The sequence below is a fragment of the Sturnira hondurensis genome, unplaced genomic scaffold (genome assembly GCF_014824575.4).
Source record: "Sturnira hondurensis isolate 20B ecotype Veracruz unplaced genomic scaffold, ASM1482457v3 Scaffold0022566, whole genome shotgun sequence".
Classification (NCBI taxonomy): domain Eukaryota; kingdom Metazoa; phylum Chordata; class Mammalia; order Chiroptera; family Phyllostomidae; genus Sturnira; species Sturnira hondurensis.
The window spans coordinates 8,186,271-8,208,983 of NW_028095197.1; the positions used below are offsets into that span (position 1 = coordinate 8,186,271).

Below are 22,713 nucleotides of genomic sequence, written 5' to 3' on the forward strand. Positions count from 1 at the left end.
GGAGAGAGGTGAGGACATTCCCACTGACATCATCCTGTCCCGATACTCTGCGAGAGGCAGATCAGGATGGCAGGTAAGGCTACTCTGGAACCACCCCCCGCCCCGAGGCCAGTCCCAACACGGCCACTGTGGAGCCGTGTGGCCTGGGCAACTTCCTGGATCTCTATAAAATGGAGATTGTGAGAGTATTCATCTGGTACAGCAGTGGTGAGTAGTAAACGTGTTAATGATTTGAAATATATATAGTAAACACTCAATAGCGCTAGCCATTATGGTTGCCGTTCTGTTTGAGGCCGTGGGCTGTATTCACCTGGAATACGTGCTCAGGTGAGGCAGGCAGAACAGGGCCGGAGGCTCTAGCACGCATGTCTGTGCATGTGTGTGCGTGTCTGTGTTCAGATCTCGGCAGAGCTCCCTCCCCCTCCAAAATGGTTGTCATGAGGTCTTTTCTATGGGGACAGACTCAGTGGGAGAATGGAGACTCTGAGATCAGGCAGAAGTGGGAGAACGCTTGAGGTGCAGGACGGTTCGGGAAGTCGGGCACACTGGAGGTGGGGACCATTAGGAGGCCACAGCAACAGTCCAAACGAGAGGAGAAAATGATGGGACCAAGGCAGCAGCAGTGAGGACAGAGAAAAATGAGCAGATTCCAAAGATATTTAGGGCAGAGATGCAGTGAGCCTAAGCAAACACCTGCCATAAAGCCCTTTGTCATGGCCACAGGCAGAGGCCCAGACTCCCTGAGCTGCCACGACCACAGAATGGCTGCTCCTGGCGAACTCAAATGCCGGGGGAAATAATAAATAGCAACCCCTCCCTCTCCTCACCAGAAAAGGTTTCAAAGCATGTCCCAACCTGCTATTTCATACAAATGTCTGTGAGGGGGATGTTACTGTCATCTCAACAGATGGGAAATGAGCTGCCCAAGGTCACACAACTGAGATACGAAGATCCTGAAACGAACTCCAACTCCAGGCTCTCTCTGCAGCACCACGGAATGTCAGAGCAAAGATCTTTGAAATCACCTGTTCGAAGCTCCAAATTTCACGTGAGGAGCACCAGGCAGAGAGGAGTGACTTGCCCAAGGTCACACAACAAGTAAAGACTTAGAATAGGAGCCAAGAACTGGAGTTCCTGTGTGGTTTGTATCAGGACATCTGCGCCACAGAGGTGAGGAACGTCGATGGTCCCCTCTGCCCGTGCCCTGACTACTTACTGGCAAAGAAGTGAGACTGTGGCAAATGGTCAACATGCCTGGGCCCTGCTGCCCCCTACCAAGTTACCAGCATGCCACAAATGGCCAGTACACACTGCCCTGTTACCCGTCTAGTCCCTAACCCTGGAAGGCAACTAAGCTGTCTTGGGTCAATGGTGCCACCTGGTGGCTGGTGCTGGGAAGTGTCTGACCCCTTTGTCATCCTTACTAGTCTCTCTAGCCACGCCCTTCTCTGTCTCCTCTCACAACCCAGGTCATTTCACCAAACCAACCTCCTTCTCACACACATTTGCTCCAGCACCTTCATCCTCCCTCTCTCAATGTTTCTCAGATTACCTTAGGACATTCCCTTTTTCTCCCTCACCTCCACTGTAATCCATCAGACCCAGGAAACACTAACGCAAATGATAAAGTTATACCAGTGAAAATAAAAACTGGACATTTCAAAGTGAAATTAAACACATACACATACAAGTATGTACACACTGACCGCCCACATTCCAGAACAACCCAGAGGTCCCTATGGATTCAGAACAAAGCTCTCCCCTTTCTCGACTGCCTTCAGCCCTCAAATGCCAGGAGCCAAGATAAATGCCACACCCACTTCTTTATTTCTTTTTATTCTGTTTCATTCCTAATCCATAGTGTTTGCTTTTTTCCTCCCACCAAAACTATACCCAGGTGGGGTCTCAGGGGTCTGTAGGTCGATGCGGAGCTAAGCTGGGAAGGAGAGACATGCCTGGGTCCCAAACTCCCACTCCCCAGCTCTTACAGAGCTTGAGGTGGCTGCTGTGGGCCCCCAAAGGAAGCCCGCTGTGGGGAGGTCAGACCTCAAACCCTGCAGATATCCCACTGGAACTGAAAGGAAACTCAGTAGCTGAGCCTTTCTTGTGGAAGCTCAATCTTGGGGGAGGATCGGGACGCGCTGCATCCCTCACTTTGCTGGAAGGCAAGCCCAGGTCTCGTCGCCCCTTCCCCAGCTCAAAGACCTGCATGGCTCTCACCGCCTTCAGGAGCTAAGAACAGGGCAAACTGATGGCACTCTGAAAACTCAAACCACCTAACTGCTCTTCCGATCTGTGTGAGTACTAACCTGAGTTTGCAGCAGCCTGAAGCAGAGATTCTCAAGGTCTAGTCCAGGGCCCCCTGGGGGCCCCCAGGACCCTTTAAAGGGGTCTGTGAAGTCAAACTATTCTCATAATAATACCAAGATCTTATTGGACTTCTTCACTCTCACTCTGCCACAAGTATGCAGTGGAGTTTTCCAGAGGCTCTGGGCTTCGAGACACCACAACAGATCAGATGCAGAAGATGCGAGGGTCGAGCGGGCTTCTACTGGGTCAGACGCTAAATAGATTGCACAGTCACAATGCAATGCCACCCTAACTAAAATTTTTGATATGGAAAATAGAGTTATCTCACTTCAAAAAATTATTTATATGCCTTCTTTATTTCTGGTGTTTTTAATAAAATACTAGTAATAAATAAGTATTTAAATTTTGTTCATTTTATTTATTTCTTTTTAAAGAGAGTGGAAGGAACCTACATTGAGAGACATTTTCTTTTTTTAAGATTTTATTTATGTGTTTTTAGAGAGAGGGGAAGGGAGGGAGAAAGAGAGGTAGAGAAACATCAATGTGTGAGAGATACATCAATCAGTTGCCTCTTGCACAAATCAGTTGCCTCTTGCACACTCCCAGCTGGGGCCCTGGCCCACAACCCAGGCATGTGCCCTGACTAGGAATCGAACCACAAACCCTTTGGTTTGCAGACCAGCATTCAACCCACTGAGCCATACCAGCCAAGGCATAAATTTTTGTTCATTTTAATTAAGTCACATTTACTAAAAAGCTCCTTATAGTCCTTAATCATTTTGAATAGTCTAATGGAGTCCCAAAGCAAAAAGCATTAGACTCTCTGGCCTAAAATAATGCCACAGGACTTGAGATGGGACTAGGAGAAGCTCAGAATCTTGGTAACAAAAAAAGCCTCAGAAAGTTATCCATCCTGTATGGTAGGTGAGAAAACTGAGCCCAGAAAGGGGAAGGGGTTTCCCTAAGGTCACCAGCAAGTCAGCCACAGAGTCAGGCAGGGACCCCAAGCCCCTGGCTCCCTCCTCCCAGGCTCATTCCCCAGCCTGGCAGGTCTCCAGTAACCTGGAATGCTGCCAAGTCCTGAACCACAGACTGTACGGCTGGGGGTTAAACCATATTCCAAAGCCAGAGAGAAAGGACCGCAGGACCCTCTGCCCCACAAGGTAACAAGGCTCACAGGGTGCGAAGAAAGCCACTCCATTCCACCGTGAGTTCCAGACTTCCCTGGCAGGGTCCCGCTCATAGCAGATGACAGTCCATTCCCTCAGCTGACCCCACAGCTCTTGTTCTCAGCGACCTCAGAACTGATTCTCGCCACTGACATCCTCAGTGGCCCACTGGGCCACCCTGCCCTTCACATCCCCCAGGAGCTCCCCAGACACCAGTGCACCCTCCCATGGGAAAAGGAACCAGTGAGGAGAGGGGGGGAGGAGCCCTGGGCAAAGCAGGTGGGCAAACAGGTGGGGTTGGGGGGGGTGGAGGGACGTTCAATGGTGATGGCTCTCTCTCACGCAGGCTCTCACTCAGTGAATCAAAGTGAATCAAAGTGAAACTGAGGGACCGGGGGCCAGAGGAACTGAAACCTAACCCACCACACAGGGGACAGGCCCCAGGCACCAGGGAAAGGCCCAATGAGACCCTCGCATTGACCACCTGGCCTTAAGTCCTCTGCTTCACTGAGGGGAGCCTCTGAAATCTGTCTGCCTGGGGCTCAGCTGAGGGGCCAGCCAGGCCGGAAGGTGAACACCTCATCATCTCTGCCACTAACTAGGCCCTGCCCTCCCTGGGCAAGCCTGTGCCCACTGCACCTGGACGACCCCTGAGGGTGTGGACTGGATGATCTCCATCTCACTGTTCTTCAGGGCTGCCAAGAGGTGGAGCGCCTTGGCCCTGCCCTACGGCCTCCCTCACCCCACCCACCTCTGGCTTGAGAGCCCTACTACCCAGGTCCTGGACACAGACACACACACACACACACACACACACACACACACACACTGCTTTATCAAGCCCTGCCTCCACAGGCTTCATCTGCCACAGACTGGACTCAACCAGCTGTGTTCTTGAGAGTCCACACTAAGAATCCAGAAACTCAAAGGCACGGGGACAGAGAAAAATAGAGCACCAAAGCCGTGGGCAAGTTGAGAAGGGAGCAGTCGAAGACCCCAGCCCCAGCAGTCCCAGACGATTGTTGCCACGAAAGGAAGCCCACCCAAGTGTTGCCAGATCAGATGTTTTTATTTCCCCAAGAAAAGTTAGACATCTATATATGAAATCTGATTTTCAAATGTTGGTAACTAACTCAAAGTCATTTTAAATACAGGGCAAGCCAAGTAAAGCATGACTGCCCAGCTGGCAACTGCCACCTGGGTTCTAAGTGATGCCCTCCCCAGCCAAGTACCTCAGTCCTGGTCTCTGCACCTGCATGGCCAGCCTGAGGGCGTATCCAGGGGACACCTTATGGAGGACAAAGAGGTGAGGGGGAGCTGCCCTGGCCAAGCCCTGGGAGACACCAAGACAAAGTGGTGGTCACTTTCTGCACTCTCTGTGCAATGCGTCTCGTCGCCCAAGCTCCATGCTGGCCCCTGGTGAATCCGAGGGCCTTGGTTGGCTGTGAAGGACCATGGGCCCAGCACTGACTGTGTCCCCAGGTCCTGGGCTGGTTCTGGAAACCAGGCCAGGGCCACTGACAGGCCCCAAGGACAGCATTCCAGGTAGAAGGCCCTGTGTGGATAATGGCCCACAGCCAGGAAAGCTCGGAGACCACGCAGGGGCAGGGAGCACAGGAGGGAAGAGGAGGAGGAACGGGAGGCCAGGGAGGGAAGGTCACACAGAAGGACGTGGGAGAGTGGGAGAACTGAGGGGAGAGAGAAAAACGAGGCCTATCCCATCAAATGGCAGGAGGACACCAAGGACTTTCTGAGGGGTCCACCTCTCCCTCAAGTGTTTCTGGTTTTTTTGCTGTGTGACCTGGTCGGACCCTTTCTCATCTCCAAGCCTGTTTCCTGTTGGGTGACGTGTCCTGGATGCGCTCTGTGGCCTTCTAGCTCTGACAAGAGAGTCTGGAGGTCCAAGCTGGCGACCCCAGCTCCCAGATGCCCAGAGCTCCCAGGCCCAGGCGCTCTGCCTTCTGCCCTTGGAAGAATGACTCCTTCATTCTTCCATCAAGGGGGCCTGGAAACCAGAAGGCGAGTGGCCCTGGGTTCTATGGCTGACACCTGGGGGCACTGTTGCTCAGTCTTGATGCCCGCAGGAGGGGCCTGTCACAAACAGGAAGTAGGGGGTGGGCAGACCAGCTTGTGGCAGCTGCCAAGTAGGACTGGGGCTGGAGCCTGCTTGCCCTCAGCCTGTGATGGGCCTCCTGGCCTGCAAGCCTGGTCTCCTCTCCCTCAGTGGCCATTTATGAAGGGCCTACTGCCGAACACCGGGCCCTGGGGCTAAATCCTTTGTGGGTGTGACTTGACTTTACCCTCATGGTAACCTATAAAACTTGCACCACCTATTTTTCTGAAGACAAAAGGGAGGCTCGGAGAGATCGAGTGATTCGCCAAAGGTTGCATCACAGAAAGTCCTCCGACCAGCTCACCCCTGGCCTGTGAGTCTGTGAGCCTTGGCACCTAACGCCGTACTTCAGGCTCTCCAAAGATCAGGGGTCTGTGGGATCTCGGCCCTACAAGGGATGCTTACAACTCCTGACTCCGACTCAGGGAGCAGAAGAGAAAAGAAACAAGTAGGCAGTGCTGCTTCCAGACAGAGAGCACGTGCTGCCCGGATGGCAACAGCCCTCCGAAGGCATGGCGTCGACACCAGAACGCCTTCCACGGTGCCGCTGCTGCTCCTTTGTGCAGCCTCCACGTACACCTCCAGGGTGGGGAGCTTTTCCACACCTCCCACTCCCTCCTGGGCAATCTGAGAAGGGCCTCTGCACCTTCTGTTCCCGCCTCTGCCTTCAGTCCCCAGCCCAGGAGCAGCAGACAGTCTGAGTATCCAGCAAAGGAAGAGGGGCCTAAGAGGGGAAGGCCAGGGCCTGCCCACGGTCAGGAGGTCTGTGAGCTTCTGAAGCCCTTCTCTCCCCAAGGTTGGTCCCGTGGAGGTCGGCAGGGCAGGGCTGAGGCGGCTCCCAGCCTGCAAGAGGGGAGTTGGTAAGAGAGAGCAAGAACGAATACAGGAAGAACAGTGTGCGTGTGTGCATGAGACGGGGAGAGAGACAGAGGGAGAGAGAGGACGCTAGACCAGGAGACAGAAGTCGACACAGGGAGTCTCAATAAACAGGGCATGAACCCACAGATAACACTGGATGAGAGGCACCCCCAAACAAAAGACATGGGACGAGACAGAGAGAAGACAGACACCCCCAGAAAGAGGGATGAACAGTCACGACAGAAGCCCTCTGGTAAATGCCTCCAAGCCTCCTGAGGGTCTTGCTGGACCTGGCGTGTCTTATAAAGGACCGACCACCTCTGGCTTTGGGCTGCCCTTCCTGTGCCTCTTCAGACAGAGGGCAGTCCAGGGCCCAGAACGCCGGAAATCCCACCTGCAATGTTCCCTCCACTGCCTGAAAAGAAGCTTCTGGTCCCCAGAGTCCACACTGGTGCTGGATGGGGCGGCTTTCTGAGCTAGTGAAAGGGATTCGCACTCCGATGACCTCGGTGTGTTCAGGGCCTTTCAAACCCTGGGGGGATGAGGGGAGGGGGAGGTCGAGGGGACCTGAATGGGGGCGGAAGGAGGCCCCACCAGAGATCAAAGGCCTAGGAAGGAACAGAGGGTCTGGGGCTGCCCTTTCACCCACGGCTGCTATTCACAGCTCTGCCTGCTCTGCCAAGTCCAGCCCCACCGCCACCTCCTCTGGGCCTTCCAGGGACGGAAACACCGCCTGAGGCTCCATCCCCCTAGCCCAGCTGGGTTCCTGAGGCCAACCCTACCACCTCCTCCATGAAAGCTCTCCGGTCAGTTCAACCAAGAGATAAGAGGCCGCAAGCCATAGCTGGGCAGCGCCCTAACCTGGCTCTCAGTGCCATCCACAGCCTCCTGAGTAGCTCTGTGCCTGGCCCTCTGCCATGGGGCTGGGCTGGGAATGGAAACACCCCTGTGCAACATGGTCCCCGCCCAGGCAAGTCTATGTGAACGGCAGACTCAGAGTCAGATGGCAGGAGGGAAAACAAGCAGGCAGAACCGCTTCCAGACACAGGGCAGTTATCGAAGCACGGGCTCCCCAGGGTGTAACAGCCCTCGGAAGTCAGAGTCCAGACCAGAATGCCTTCTTTGGTTCCTCTGCTGCCCTTGGTCCAGCCCCTGCTCACATCTCCAACGATGAGGAACTCACAGCCTTTCCAAAACCATGCTTCTATCCTTGGTGCAGACTGGCAGTCGCCTAAAAGCTGTCCCTCGCACTGGGCCATACTCTGCCTGCTTTAACTTGCCCCAGATGCTCTCAGAGTCCCCAGGGACCTTATCTGTTGCCTCCACCATCTGAGATTGGGACACAGTGGCCACATCCCCAAAGCTTGTCTTGGAGGCAAACGCCCTCAGGGGAAGCCTAGAATCTCTAGATTGAAAGAGCACTCTGCAATCCAGTGCTAACAGTGTTAGCTGTTGAGTCTAACAGCATTCTAACTTACTTGTTTTCACTACAGAATTCCTTACTCGGAGTTTTCTGTGGAAGCCCGAAATATCAAACAGAAGTACTCCTGGTTGAGACTCCCTACACACACCCTCCTCACTAATTGTGAAGCCCCTACAGACCTGTGACAGATCCATTGTACAAAGGAGCATTTATTGAGCACCTACTATGTGCCACACACTTATATTCACATGTGGCTACTGAGTACTTAAAATGTGGCTGGTGCAATTGAGTAAGTAAATTTCTAATTTAACAACCGAAGCAGTGGAAAATACTTTTCTCTCAATAAAGGGCCACTTCCTCTGAGGAGCATTCTCAGATCCTTTTGGTCAAAACCAGCTCCTCCTGCTTTGCTCTCTCCCCCCGTGTCACCCTCTCGTCACGTCTTGCCATACACACTGCTCACCGAAGGGACTTTGGACTTGCCAGTCAACCAGGCCAGCCCGTGAGCTCTGAAGGGCAGGCCCGCAGCGAGTAGACTCTGTTATCACCCAGTCCTGCCCTGAAGCCTGGGCAGAAGGGGGGCACCAGGAAATGACCACAGGGCAAAACCCAAGTCCAATTACAGATGCCTCTGAATAAGAGCTGAACAAGTGATTCCACTCTGCCCAGCCCCAGTGGCCTCATCTGAGAAACGGGTGAGTTTCTTACCCTCAGTAGTCTCCCCCTCTCTCCCTGATATCTCTTTTGCCCCATCAGCCTCCCCCCAGGCCGCTGAGGTCTCCTGAGAAAAACAGCGCCACGGTCCACTGTCCCAATGGGCCGGCCTCCCAGGTCACCCGGAAACTCCCCTGTGTTTCCCCAGTGGCTGGTTCTTTCTCACCACACTCTGACCAAGCCCTTCTGCTGGAAACTCTAGGCAGTGCTCCCTCCAGACGGCGTGTTGGTCGGAGCAAGGGCGCTTCTGCCCCACCTGTCTGCTCAGCCACACACTCTCCACGATGCAGGGCAGGGGGTGGGGTTCCCTGGTGGCTGCTTGGGTTTCCCATTCTCCCCAACCCCATAAGCTTCTGAGGCCACCAAGTCACTCTCCCTTAGACCCCAGAACACAGACTAGGTCACCTCCCAAGTCTTTCTGGAGATCAGAACTCAGTCATAAATTTCACAATTGGGAGGATCTCAAAGACCCAATCCTGCACCTGATTCTTAATACCATTTGTACAGTAGCCCAGTTTAAGAGGCTACCTAGGCTCAACTTACATAACTCTAGTGAGGGAGAACTCACCACCTCTCTAGACCTGCCCTAGACCATTCTCAATTTACAAAGTTCTTTTTTACGCTGAACTGAAACATCCTCTGAATCTGCCACACATGGCCTTGGAAGCCACACAGCAGTCTCACAGCTCTTGCCTTAAGTGCCAGCCCTCCAAACACTTAAAGAAAACAGTCCAGCTCTGCTCATTCTTCTCTTCTTTATGCCAAACATCCCTAGAGCTTTGAGGTATTCTCCAAATCCCCCTTCACCTAGGCCATGCCCATCTGGACTCATCCTAATTGGTCACTATCCCCATTAAAGGTCAATACCCCCAATAGGCCACAGTCCTCAAGAATGACCTGACCAGCACAGAGCAGTATAGACTAACAACACACACATGATGACCATTCGACACCTTTGAAAGCAGCCGGGAAGTTAAACAGTGACTCCTGACCAGAGGCTGAAAGTCGGCCCGGTCCTCCACAAACACAGTAAGACAGCCCCCCCTCAGGACCTGTCTGCTCGCCAGTGCACGTCACACTGGATTTTTTCCTTCCTCCAAAAACCTCTGCCTGGCTCCCTCAGCCTCCGAGGAAGCTGCGCCCAGCTGGCCCCTGCATCGTGACCAAACGCAGCCCAGCCCCAGCTTGGCACACCGGCTTCGAGTCCAGGTGACTATAGGAGAACAGACGACACCACCAGCCCCTAAAGGACCAGAGGTGGCAGACCCACTGCCTCCTGCAGTAACAGGGCCCGGAGAGCCACCCACCGAGTTAGGATCTCTGACATCAGCCCTGAGAGGCGGGAGCAGGGCACAGAGGTGAGGAGGTTCCCAAAGCTGCGATTCGCCCCCACGTACCCTGCAGCTTCGAGCTGAGGCCGCAGGCTCAGTGTCATTAGTACCCGGGATGCGCAGACCACAGGCCAATCCACTGCTGGGCCCACTCAGTTTTCTAGTTCCAGATCTTGAGTACTCAGGCACGGGCTCGCCAGAACACGCACCCCTCACAGGGGCTGAGAATGGGAATTGTGCCGAGGAACGGAATAATTGAATCGAGATTTCTGTCATGCTACTCTCAGGCCCTCAACCAAGGCCCGTTTCTTTTGGTTGTTGTTGTTTTTCCCTTCCTGACTAAGGTTTTACAGACTCCCAGGGGTTCACTTTCCCTCTCAAACCCGTTAATGTTAGCTGAACTGGCAGCCCATCCGGGGAAAGGAGAGCCGGGTTAAGGTGGGCCAGGGCCCAGGAACGGGCAGCCAGCTCTAGAAGCCCCAGCTGGTACCACCGAGGGGTTGAGAAAAACCAGCGGGAGGACTGTGGTCTTTGTAATCCCCAGGAGGCCCCTGCACTCCTTTCTTCCAGGCCCCAAGGGCAGAGATGAGAAGATTGTTAACTTCCTCAGCCCCCACCCACCACCCCCTCTGGAGGCCTTCTCCAAGAGAGGTAAGCAGAGCCCAGCCCTGACCCCTCCGCCCCAGGCATGCCCCCCTCACTGCAGGACACCCAACCCCTCCTCCTCCAGGGCTTGCTCACAAAGGGGACTGTGGTGTTGTGCGCACACCCTCCACACCCTGTGTCACATCCGTACACGCAAGGTCTCCTTAAAGGCCACAAAGCTCAGGCCAAACACACCTTTCTCCAGTCAAGGGGTAAAGTTGGGGGAAGGCCAGCAAGAAATCCACAGCCCCAGCAGGCTCCCTGTCTGACTCTCTCTCCGGGTCTCCATTCCCAGGGAAGGGAATGGGCCTAGTGAGGGAGCTTCAGTGCTCCACAGGGAAGGGGGTGCCCAGCGGCCATCTCTGCTTCCACCCCGAGTGAGCGCCCTGAAGCAGACCCATCAGGTCATCCCAGACAGGGCTGGGCCCGCATCTCTTACCTTCATCTCTCTTACGCTTGTTGGTGTCAGCGCTGGGGGATGCGATGCCCAGGATGCCACTGATGGAGTACGAAGAGCCAGCGGAGTCCGTGCTGACTGAGGACACCTGCGTCACGGAACCCGTGGACACTGTGCAGAGGGAGAGGGGCTGTCAGGGCCCAGCAGGGGGGCCGTGGGCATGCGCCAGGACAAAGGGAGCAGAAGCAGAGGGCCAGAACCAAGGCACTCACTCGGCACTGGGCTGGGTGTGACTGCCGAGAATGGGAGTGCGGTGCCGGACAGGGAAGAGGGTGTGTGCTGAGGGCCTTCACCCTTTGGCAGCAGCCACAGCGGGGCGGCCCTCCAGCCATTGCCCAGGGTCTCTGCTGCTGGGGAAGGGCCAGGGGCAGATGGGCAGTGAGGAGGACTGACGGTACAGAAAGGAGCGAGGGGCAGTGTAAGAAGGGCACCAGCTCAAATCCCAGCCTGTCCAAGGACACAGGAAGCAGGGAGACAGAAAAGAGAAAGGGGAGCTGAGGCTCCCCACCAGCCAGTGCTGAAAACCACCTAGACTTTCTCACGAAGCGGGTTCACTCCCCGCTTACGCCCCCACCCCTCTTCGCAGACTCAGACGCCTGCACTCTCGCACCCAGGGCCAACCAAGCTCCAACTGGCAGACTGTCCCTTCTTTTTACAGTTCCTCGCTGTCTTTTCTCCTTCTGGTTCACCTAGATTTTAATATTAATTACCTAACATCGATATAGTACTAAAAATAATACATAATGATATTGATGTATAATAATGATAACATTTTCTGAGAACTTACTCTGTGCCAGGCATCGAAGCATCATCTCATGTAATTCTGAGAACAATCTTATATGTTAGCTCATTTACTATTTCATGGAAAAGATAAAAGAACCAAGGCTCAGAGAAAGTAAGGGACTTGCCCAAGGTCACACAGCTAATAAGAGGCAGAGTGGTGACTGGAATCCAGAAGCTAGTCTTAACCCCTACAGTAATCTGCGCTTCACTGATCAATAACAAAAACCAATAGGACGCTTCACATAATACAGCGCTTTTCATTCAATGTTTGCAACAACCTCGAGTGCTGTTATTTATCCCTATTTAGCAAGTGAAGAAACTGAGGCTTCACCAAGGTGATGTGATTTACTCCAAGCCATCTGGCCCATAAGCAGAAGCAACCAGGCTCAGCCGTGGGTCTGCTGACTTAAAGTCTAGGTTTCCACTGCCCAGAAACGTAGGCAGAAGTCAGCGACTTGCTGTGACTGAAGCCAGATCTCTGAGTTCGTAATGATAAGAACGGGGGAGGGGAGGTTTTGTGGGAGTTTTGCATTAACTCCTGGCCCCCAGAGTCCAAGGGAGAGGCCAGCCAGTCAGTCATTGGGGCCCTCCCAAGCTGTACGGCTGAATTTCCATTTCTGGGCTGTGGGAATTCTTTCTTGGTTCATTAAAACCTACACACCAATCTCAGACACATTTCCTTGGGCTATAACTAGCTGGAGGCAGGGGGGCTGCCTTGGACGGGACTGAGTAGGAAATTACGAGAAGCGGTGGTGATGGTGCAAGAAGCTGTTGGTTGCTTTCCTCGGAGCACACCCAGCTCTCGCTCCTGCACACCTAGAGGGAGCAGCGCCTTTCTTCTTGGAGTTTGATTTTAGCTCTTCCTTAGGAGACGGAGGAGCAGAAATCGTTAACTTCTCTTTTCTTTCACCAGAATCAGCTACTCAAAATAGATTTATGCAAATCTCGCAACCTTTTCTGTGTTAAGGCGCAAAGAACAGAGGAAGAAGGAAGACCACAAGTCATTTGGTACTTTAAACAACAACAACTGCATATAACTAAAGCTCACCATGTTGCTAACAGAGCCAACGAGATAAGTTCCAACATTTCATGACAGCACGGGACTCCAAAGGCCCAGGCTCCAGTTCTTTCTCTACCACTCACCAGCAAGGTGACCTTGGGCTGGTTGTTTAATCTCTCTCAGCCTCCCTTTCCTCACTCCCCATTAAGTGCATAAACTATAAGGAGCTATATGCACCTGTATGATAGGGTTTTTACAAAAACGTTGGACATAAAGCATTCTGCTAACCTACAAGCATTGTGGAATTATTCCTCTAACACGATTGAAAGAATATTGCCAGTTACTCCTAGTTAGCTATTCATTGCTAAGTGACCTGAAATAGTGAAAAAGCCACACAAGTGAAATCTCAGCCGCAAACATTTCCCCAGGAGTCTTTCTCAGTTCTCGGCCCCAGCTCAGCAAAGTGGGTGGTTCTCTCCCTTTAGCCACCACCGCACCCCGAACTCCCTCCTTGAGCTTTATCTTGGGGTTCTGCAAACTTCTCTCTGTTACAGTCCCCCAAAGACTGAGAAGCCCTTAAGAAGAGGGATTTTGTCCTGCCCCCTCATTAAAATAGTCTCCAGTGCCAAGGTCTGCATAGCAGGGGTTAGCAAGCGCTTTTTGAATTGATTACTAAACGAAGAATCCTTTTATGGCAGGGAGGGGTTCTGTCTTACCTTCATCCAACAAGGCAACAACGGAGGATCAGAGCCCTCAGAGAGCACCTGGTTTGTGTACCTCCGTCCACAAACAGGGAAACTGAGACTCCGAAAGGTGAAGGAGGCACTTACACAGTTTACTGGGCGAGTTCAAAAGAGAGCCAGAACGCTAAGCCAGGCCTCTGCCAGGTCCCCATCACCACAGGGTGTTCGAATTTCCCGTTAAAGAAGTGACAAAGGTGTGGAAACTACACAGAGTCCGCGGCATGATTAAGTGAGGTTGACAGGGACTGTCAGCCAGAACTGTCAGAGGCTTGCTGAGTGGTTGCCCACTTTCTTCCAGTAGAATAACCTTCCCCCAGCTAAGCAGAAGGGTTTCCTTTATCCCAAGCGGAGAAATAATATGCGTTAATTAGATGCATGTCTTCGCAGAGAAGGGAAGGCCAAGGGAAACTTCTGAACTCTCGAGTATAGCTGACCCTTGAACAGCATGGGTTTGAACTGCGCAGGTCCACTTAAACGTGGACTTTTAAATAAATATGCAGACAGCCCACTGTATACTGTGTTTTTGCATCTGCAGGTCCCACCAACTCACCAGCTGGGAGTCTGTGGGTGCAGAAGATCTACTGTACGCATCGTTCTGAGCCATCGTATATAAGGGTCTTGAGCATCACAGATTCTGGTATCTGCAGGGGTCTTGGAACCAACCCACCGCCGATATTGAAGGGCAGTGAAGTTTGGGGGCAGTCAAAAGTTATACTCAGACTTTCAACTGTGGAAGAGGGGCAGGAGGGTACTATGCCTCCCCCAACCCTCACGTTGTTCAAAGGTCAACTGGTAGGAAATATGACTCCCATTCTTACAAGCCACGGTCTCTGTCCGACTTCACCGTGAGTGTCAGAAACCCTGCTGACAGCCTCTGATGGTTTCCGTGAGATCAAAGCGAGAGAGAGAAAGTTTGAGAACTTTTGCCACATCTTCACCCAACACTGCAAGTGCACAGAGAATTGGAGAAGGGCTCGTGGATAGAAGAAAAAAACACATTCAAAACTACTTACTGACTAATGATGCAGAAAATGTTATGAATAAGTACCCCTTTCTTGATTTATTACTTTAATTATCTGACATTCTATAGACCCCCATTAGTGGATTTTTTTTTTGGCTTAGATTTCAATTTTCTGTCTCATGCTGAAAGCTATTTATCATAATAATCAGTAAAATTCAAAACCTTTTAGCAGTATTTATAAAATTCATTTACCGGGTTCAGCCCTTGGAGAATGACAAAGAAGGCGCATTAGTACGTGTGCCGAAGTGTTTTATGCAGAATTATCTGTCCATAAGAATGATTAAAACTTCTTTAGAATATTTGGAGCCCATTTGATTTTTAAATTTTTTTTAAAGTTCTTACCAATGCTGTGACTGGAAGCTGGGACCGGCTGGTTGGGTGGCTGCTGTACTTTTGTCCGGATGATCCTGTGGGCAGCGGGAAAAAATAAATGGCTATTTACCATAACAGAAAAGATATCTCAACTAGCTACGCACGGACAACCAGAAAACCCATATCAAGCTGGGTCACAGCTCAAGCTGGGGCAGAGGGGAGGGGAGATTATAAAGCCAGATTAGAAGTTAGGAGGTTGGAAGAACCATGGACTAGTCCCAACTCAGCCCCTACCTCCCTGGGTGTCTTTGGATAACGGGCACCCTTCTAAGGGCATCAAGTGCCTCTTGTACAGAAAAGGATGATGTGCTAATGTGGTGAAGGCATCCCTTTCCCGGAAACAGCTCCGACTCCATAAATTCACCAAGTGACATTAGGGAGGTCCTTCCCTTCCCTGGACCTCAGCGCCCCGATCTGTGGAATGAAGGGACTGGACAAGGTGACTTCTATGTCCCCTGGAAGTCCTCAAGCTCCTATTTCTCTGCCTTAGACAGCCACAGAAGTGACATTCCACGCATCAAAAGGGGATGTAGGAGTTGCTCTGAAAGCAGAAAGGGCTAGGGTGCTGCCAAGAGAGGCTTGGTTGGCTTTGCTAGGAGAAGTCTGCAAAAACCTTGTGAAAAATGCTTCATCTTGGGGCTAGGGGCCAGGGGTATCCTGTCCTGTCTGTCCGGGGACCTTGCTTCCGTTCAAGTAGGAACCTGATTGTGACCCTGGGCAAGTCGGTTCCATTTGAGGCCTCAGTACAGTGAAGGCGTTAGAACACAGCGCTCTGCTTACTTCAAGTAATTGAATCCTTCTCTCCCTCCCTCTCAATCATGGGAAAGTTCGGTGTATAAAAGGGTTAATAACGGTGCTCTCCCCTTTGCCACCTGGCAGCTCTGGTGTCTTTATGCAGAACCTTGGGCTCTGGGAAGCGTACTTCGCAAATTTCCAGCTGGAGCAACACATGGGGCCTCCCTGAGACCCTAAGGACCCTGTGTTGACCATGGCCAAGTCAAAAAGTTCCTTCGGGGTCTGCAAGAAAGTTCCTTTTCTGGCATTTGGGAGAAGGATGGGTGGTTATAAATTGTTCAGCCTCTTTGAGAAAAGTTCTATTTGAGCCGCCAACTATTCTCTTTTAAAAGAACATTTATTAGAGTTTTTCCTAATCATAGAAGTACTTTGTGTCATTGTAGACTATTTGGACAACCACTTTAAAGAAGACATCTAACACCACATTTCTGTGGCCCTATCTGGCGTAGCTCAGTGGATTGAGCGTGAGCCTGTGAAGCAAAGTGTTGCTGGTTCGATTCCCAGTCAGGACACATGCCTGGGTTGCAGGCCAGGTCCCCAGTAGTGGACGCGTGAGAGGCAACCATACATTGATGTTTCTCTCCACTCTTTCTCCTTCCCATCCCCTCTCTCTAAAAATAAATAAATAAAATATTTTAAAAAATAAAACCACATTTCTGTGTACAGCTGACCCTTGAACAACACGGGTTTGAACTGTGCATGTCCACTTACACACAAACATTTTTCAAGAACTATATGCTCAACCCACAGTATCTCCATTTTGCATCCATCAACCAACTGCCAATCAAAAACAGTATTTTCAGTCTGAGGTTGGGAATCCGCAGATGTAGAGAGCCACCTGCTGCGTCGTTCTGCACCATTTTATGCAAGAGATGTGAGCATTCAGGATCTGGGTCTCTGCGGAGGTCCTAGAACCAACCTTTGAGGACACCGAGGGACAACTATAGTTGAGTTTTTAGGGAATTAAGTTGTATATGGATTTTCTACTGTTCAAGGGTCAGCACCCATAATTCCTGCATTGTTCAAGGGTCAACTGTATTTCCTTTATGCGAGGATTCTTGTGAACATTTGGAAATACCCATTTTTTTTTCTTAACAGAGCCAAGATTTAAACCATGTACACAGTTTTATATCCTATTCTTTTCACTCAATATTATAGAAAAAATATTTTCCCGTTCCAGGCCATTATTTCTGGAAGTTCATTTCAAGCAGTACTGGGTCTCCAGTTGGTGCAAATAGAGAGGAAGAACAGAAGTGGCAGGTGCCTCCACTGAACCTCACGGAGCTGTCATGGCCCTCTGTGACCTCACGGCTCAGCATGGGGCACCGAGGGCCCTCGGCATCCTGGGCGAGTAGCCTGGACTGAACGTTTCTGTTCACGCCCAACCTCAGGCCCTCTGGAGCCCAGGCCACGTGAGTCTCCATAGCCATTAGCCCTTTTTTAACAAGTCAGCATGAGCATTGCCTCAAATACATTCAGAGTGTTTGTTTGTTTTGTTTTCTTCAATATTTAAACCACGTATTTTCACTAAGCAAACATGCAGCATATTGACAAATAGCTGGGAGTGAAGTAATCCTTTTGATCCCCTGGAGTTAAGCTAGCATCTGCTCTAATCTTTAGATTTTTGTCTATGTCATCTTCTCTGTATATATGTGTGTATGTGTCTAAAGAGATACTGCTATGTGAACATATGCATATACCAGATGGAAATATAGTGTATCTATATACAAATATAGGATAAAATATATCACAACTATTTCCCATTGAAGTCCAGCATAAAGTGCTAACTCTAAGGCATTGACTGGCCATTAAATTTGTACCTAAGCAAAGCAAAGAAAGTTATGGTTTCCTGCCCTGGCTGGTGTGGCTCAGTGGATTCAGTGCCAGCCTGCGAGTTCCAGGTCAGCGGCACCTGCCTGGGTTGCAGGCCAGGTCCCCAATGAGGGGGTACGTGAGAGGCAACCACACATTGATGTTTCTCTCCCTCCCTTTCTCCCTTCTCCTCTCTCTGAAAATAAATAAATATAAAATTAAAAAAGTAAAATTATAGCTTCCTTATTTTTCTTTTAAAATATGTATAAATCATTCATAAAACTTCATCAACTGTTAATGAATCACTGAGAGGCAGCTGCAGCGCAATGGCGGAACATGCTGGTTCCAGAACCAGGCTGGGGTTTGAGTCCAGGTCTTGCCATTTGCCAGCTGCATGACGTTGGATGAATTACTTAGCCCCTCCACACCTCAGTTCCTTCATCTGTAAAATGGAACCAAGTTTCATTTCTTCCTCAAAAGGTTATTACGAGGATGAAGTTTATAATTAAGGACTTAGAGCAGAGGCTGCTGGGTAGGTAAGCGCTCCATAAATGTTAGCTGGTATTGTCAGTAGGATCTTCATAAAGATAAATGACTGGCTTCAACCTTAAAAGGTTCATATATCCAAAAATGCCTTAAAAACTCATGGGGTCCCCTTGGGAGCTGGGGGGGTAAGATAAGGTGACCATCCCCACAGCCCACTGTAGGGCTGCAATGGGACTGTCCTCTATGGGCAAGACCCGAATTACAGGAAACCCTCCAGAGCTGTCCCCAGGGGTAGAAGTTGTGCCCATCTGCTTGCAGCAGCTGCCAGGAAAAGGACAAAGAGCATCGTCTCCACTGAGAAGAAAGAACAGGGGCAACAACAAGACTAATTGAATCATAGCAATTCTAAAGAATAAAAAATAAAAAAACAACAAGCAACATCAAGGCTTGTCACAATAAGAGCCACCCTCAGGACCTTTTCTAAACAAGAGACAGTGGGGGCCAGTTGGCAGCTCACACTGCAAGGTGCAGCCTTATCTCTGCTGAGCGTGAGCGCGATCCCGGGCACCGCGGGAGCATCCTACCACATAGGGGCCCACAGAGAAGGGAGCTCAGCGGTCGGCTAGCTCCACGGAGCGCGAAAACTGAGATCCAGAGCACTCAAGTGACTTGCCCAGGGTCACACAGCAAGGCAGCTCCCATGCCCAAGCACTTTTTTTTTTTTTGAGTCACAAAGGAAGTGGTCCCTCAGCTAGATAAGTGCTGTATGAGGCATAAAGCCTGTTTGGAGTCAAAATCCATTTAGAATCAGAGGGTGAAAAGCCTGAGGGACTTTAGAGAGTGCAGGCATTTGTAAGGGTACCATTTCAACATCACCCCTGCTCTTTTGGTAGCCTAGGTCTTCTCACTACCACTGATTTTTCGTACTAAAAATCCAGGGGTCCACTGGGCCGGGTCGGGAGAGGACCCACAGGTGACACCCAGGCCTGTGACCAGTGTGGAGAAGAAAGAGGGAGGGGCTGGGAAAACAGTCTCCAAGGCTTGCTGCCCAAGTTAGGGTTAAAAGCAGGCTTTACAAACTGTCATCCTCGGGCTAACTCTCCCACTGGAGAATTGTTGTTTGGCCTACACTGTATATTTATTTTTATTTGAATTAATTGCCAATGTTTCTAAGTTAGGAGCTTTTACATAACTACACGGACTTCTAGCTTCTTCTGGAAACAAAACAAAACAAAACAAAACCAGAACACCTGGCAATTCTGGTTGTTGCCACATTCTCACATGGCAACAACCGCTTGGTGTGAATGGAGCCGCCCCTCTAGACTGGGAAGGTTCCCCAGCATGTGGCCCGCGATTCAGAGCCGCAGGGCTGGAAGAGAAGAAGGAAGGCTCCACTCCCCCCTACATCTGGGCCAGCTCTGGGCCCGTCAGCTCCCCCTGACGCTCAGGCTGAATCCGAAGACCCCACCGTGCCGCCTGTGCAGCAGCTCGGGTGCGTCTGTCCTTGAGGAGCCACTCCGACATGACAGCCGGTGTCCCAGGAAATCTCCCATAAGCTTAGCAGAACTGGTTCAGTGCTGTTTCACCCCATGCCAGTCATGGGTCCCCAGGCTGGTCCCCCAGACGACAGAGGGAAAGCATGCACTTCTAGGGGTGGACAGTGAAGATGACCCTGTGGCCACTGGAAGAGCTAAAAACCCAGCCACCGCTCCCTCCCTAGCTGTTTGTAGTGCCAGAATAGTGAGAAGTTGCCTGCAGGGGAGGCAGGGGTTGGGAGAGGCAGGACCTTTTTACACAGAGACATTCCCAAGACCATTGTTGCAAAGCTGTGTCCATCTGAGGGCAGGGGGAGCTTTGCCTTCACAGAGAAAGTAAAACTGTGCTGAGATGGCTTGTGCTTTCTTGGGGGTGGGAGGATGGAATGCAGCAACAGGACACTGTCCCACACTTAATTTGCACAGCAGGATCGATTATTAAAAACACCAGAGACCTCTCACCAGAGAATGCGGAGAGGAGCCAGAGGGTGCCCCTGGAGAGGAGCCACTATTGAGCAGCACAAGAGAGGGGCGCGCCGACCCCAGAGGAAGCCTGCAGACAGGCAGCAAAACCTTCGGGCTGCCAGGCTCGGAAAGAAGGAATGACTGTTTTACTCCTCGCCTCCCTTCCCACAGCTCCTCACTTCTGTCACTGGCAGAGTCCCACGGGGCAGTGGTGGAAGAGACAGACTCTCCTCTTACCAGCAGGGCACCCAGGCCCGACTCCCTTCTCTGTGTCATGATCTCTGCTCCTCTGCACTCCCCTTCTGGGCCTCAGTTTGTATACCCGTCACAGGGCAGATTGAGGTTTTGCAGACTGTAGAAGACCACAGATGTGAAAGCACCTTAGAGGCACAGCCAGCTGGGTCGTCACTATGGATTGGGACAGCCAGGAGGCCCCTGAGGCTAGCCATGGCCCAGCCACCAGCAGTCAGAGCGCCTCCCACCACCGCTGCGCCGCCCAGCTCTAGGCACAGGGCATCAGCTGACCCACCGTTTCCCTAAACGCTCACTCACGTGCCCCCTTCATAGCCTCCACCACATCCATCATCACGTTCTCTATTTTGTGTGTTTCCTTCAGATAACTTACTTTTTGACTTTAATAATAGGTAATATTCATTCTTTATTACAAACGAGGCAAGGGGAGTTCATGAAGTTCACACTCACTGGTTTTGAGTGCTGGGTGTACATTCCTAAAGTACATTCAAACCAATTCATCGTGAAACAGTTTTCCTCCTCATGTTACAGAGGGTGGAAGCTAGAGCCCTGCAACTAAGTTACACTGGCCCTGCAAGGCATCTTTTCACGGAAATTAGTTGCTACCGTCTAAATGGAGAGAGTTCACATACACAAGCATACAGACACGCACATGCAAGTCCTAGTTTCCAGCTTCTCTCTAAGGGTGGAAGGAAGCTGGCCAACACAGGGCCCACGCTCCTGGCAGCGCTCAGCTGGGGCCAAGAAGCCACTGCCCTTTCCCAACAAGCCTGTCTAGTCTGCCACAGACCCAACGTCTCCCTATCATTTTATGCCTTCCCTGCCTTGCTTGTTATATCATCTGTCTGGCCTATAGAGTCTGAGGCCCCACAAGCAACCTAGAGTTATTTTTTGACCCACCAACTTCATGTGTACCCCACACCAGTAAATCTTGGGGGCCCCAGAGCCTGGCCACAGGTTTAGCGGAGCTCCCTCTGCAGAGCAGGCTCCGTGGCTCTGGGCAGCGTGTGCCTCCTCCTATGGCTTTTGGAGACCCAGAAAAAAACACCATGTTGCTTTGTGTCATGGAAATACTGCAACAAGCCAAAAGCAGAGGATGCACAAAGCACACTGGAGCCCCCCGCAATCCAGAAAAAGAGCAGGAGTGATTCTTCCTGAGCCCACCACAGGAGCTGCCGTGTTGGGCATAATTCAGGCCGTCCAGACTTCCACGTGCATGCCAGGATCCCAGCCTGGGCAAGCAGTTCCTCTGGAACCGAGACTGGGAGACTGACTGTGTTCCCGATTCCCCTCTCTCTCCTCAGCACCCTGCAGGAGGTCAGGGCCAAGGTAAAGGTTTACTGAGAAAAGAAGAATGGGCTAATGGTTTCCCAAATGCCAGGGCTCATCAAAACGTCAGCATGTATTCACACAGTGATTTTGCGCACTTGAGTCACTATAGAAGGAATAATGGTCAGGACCAGAGGGAATCTCAGAGACTCTTTCTGGGGCGTGTGAGGGCTTCCCTGGCCCAGACAGACTCAGCGCTGACAAGGGTAGGGCATGACCTTGAAGAAATGGGAACTGCTCAAGTTTTCAGTCTGCTGGTTTCTTTTCTATTCTTTTTTGTGGAGTTTATAGAACAACCATTTCTGTTTATCTCAAAACTTCATCCCTGACTCTGCAGCTTTAAGTAGAGTTGAGACAGTACCACCTATAGTGGAAAAGTTTCTTCCAGGAATTTATTTTTAAAGCTCTGAGAGCTCTGTTTGATGCAGCCTGGGTCCAGCCGGAGAAGAGAAGGAGGGACTGTGGCTCCTAGGGAGACCCAGAGCCTGGCACACGTGGGGTTTCCCTGGTTCTTTCTGTCCGTGGATAAGATCTGGGGCAGCCAGGGAGAGAGCAACTCTCTAACTCCACAGTATCTTAGCACCCAGAACATTACTCTTAGAGATCACAGACCCACAGCAGAAGCACCAAGGCCCTGGGCTCAAAGCGAGGAAGAGCTCCATCAAGGTCATGCTTTGAGTTGGTGGCAGACCTGAGATAGGCAGCTAAATCTCCCAACTCCGCATCAGGGCTGTGTTCCCCACACTCAGGGGCTAAACCTCTGCCCCAGCTGGATGCATGGACTCTTCTTTCTGGAAAGTTCTGAAATGGGCCAGTGCTAAGACCTTGAGCCTGGATTGCAAGGAAGAGACATTTGAAGGCCTAATCAGGGCAATTCACTGTTAAGTGCTCCAGACAGAGTTGGGTAGTAAAGAGAATGATGGACATTCAGAAGAATCTCAAGGAGCCAGAGGGTAAGCATGGCCTTCTCTCTTCAGGTCAAGAACTCCTGCCCATTTTGGTGAGAAAAGGGCAGTAGAGAGACCCCTCTGGCCCTGTGAGCTCCCCTCTGGTCCGATGGCCCCTAAGGGCCTTCGTGAAAGGAAAGACCAAATCTGCAG

General features: G+C 51.3%; 1 protein-coding gene across 3 annotated transcripts in view; it reads right to left on the reverse strand.

The window, feature by feature from the left end:
- The window catches only part of PAX5 (paired box 5), a 163,411-nt gene that overhangs the window by 120,659 nt on the left and 20,039 nt on the right, over positions 1-22,713 (reverse strand). For all 3 annotated transcript variants that reach the window (XM_037035852.1, XM_037035853.1, XM_037035851.1), the window contains exons 4-5: positions 14,910-14,974; positions 11,003-11,131 (exon numbers count right to left, since the gene is read on the reverse strand). In XM_037035852.1, the coding sequence (XP_036891747.1) occupies positions 11,003-11,131; positions 14,910-14,974 (194 nt within the window). The remainder of the gene's footprint in view (positions 1-11,002; positions 11,132-14,909; positions 14,975-22,713) is intronic.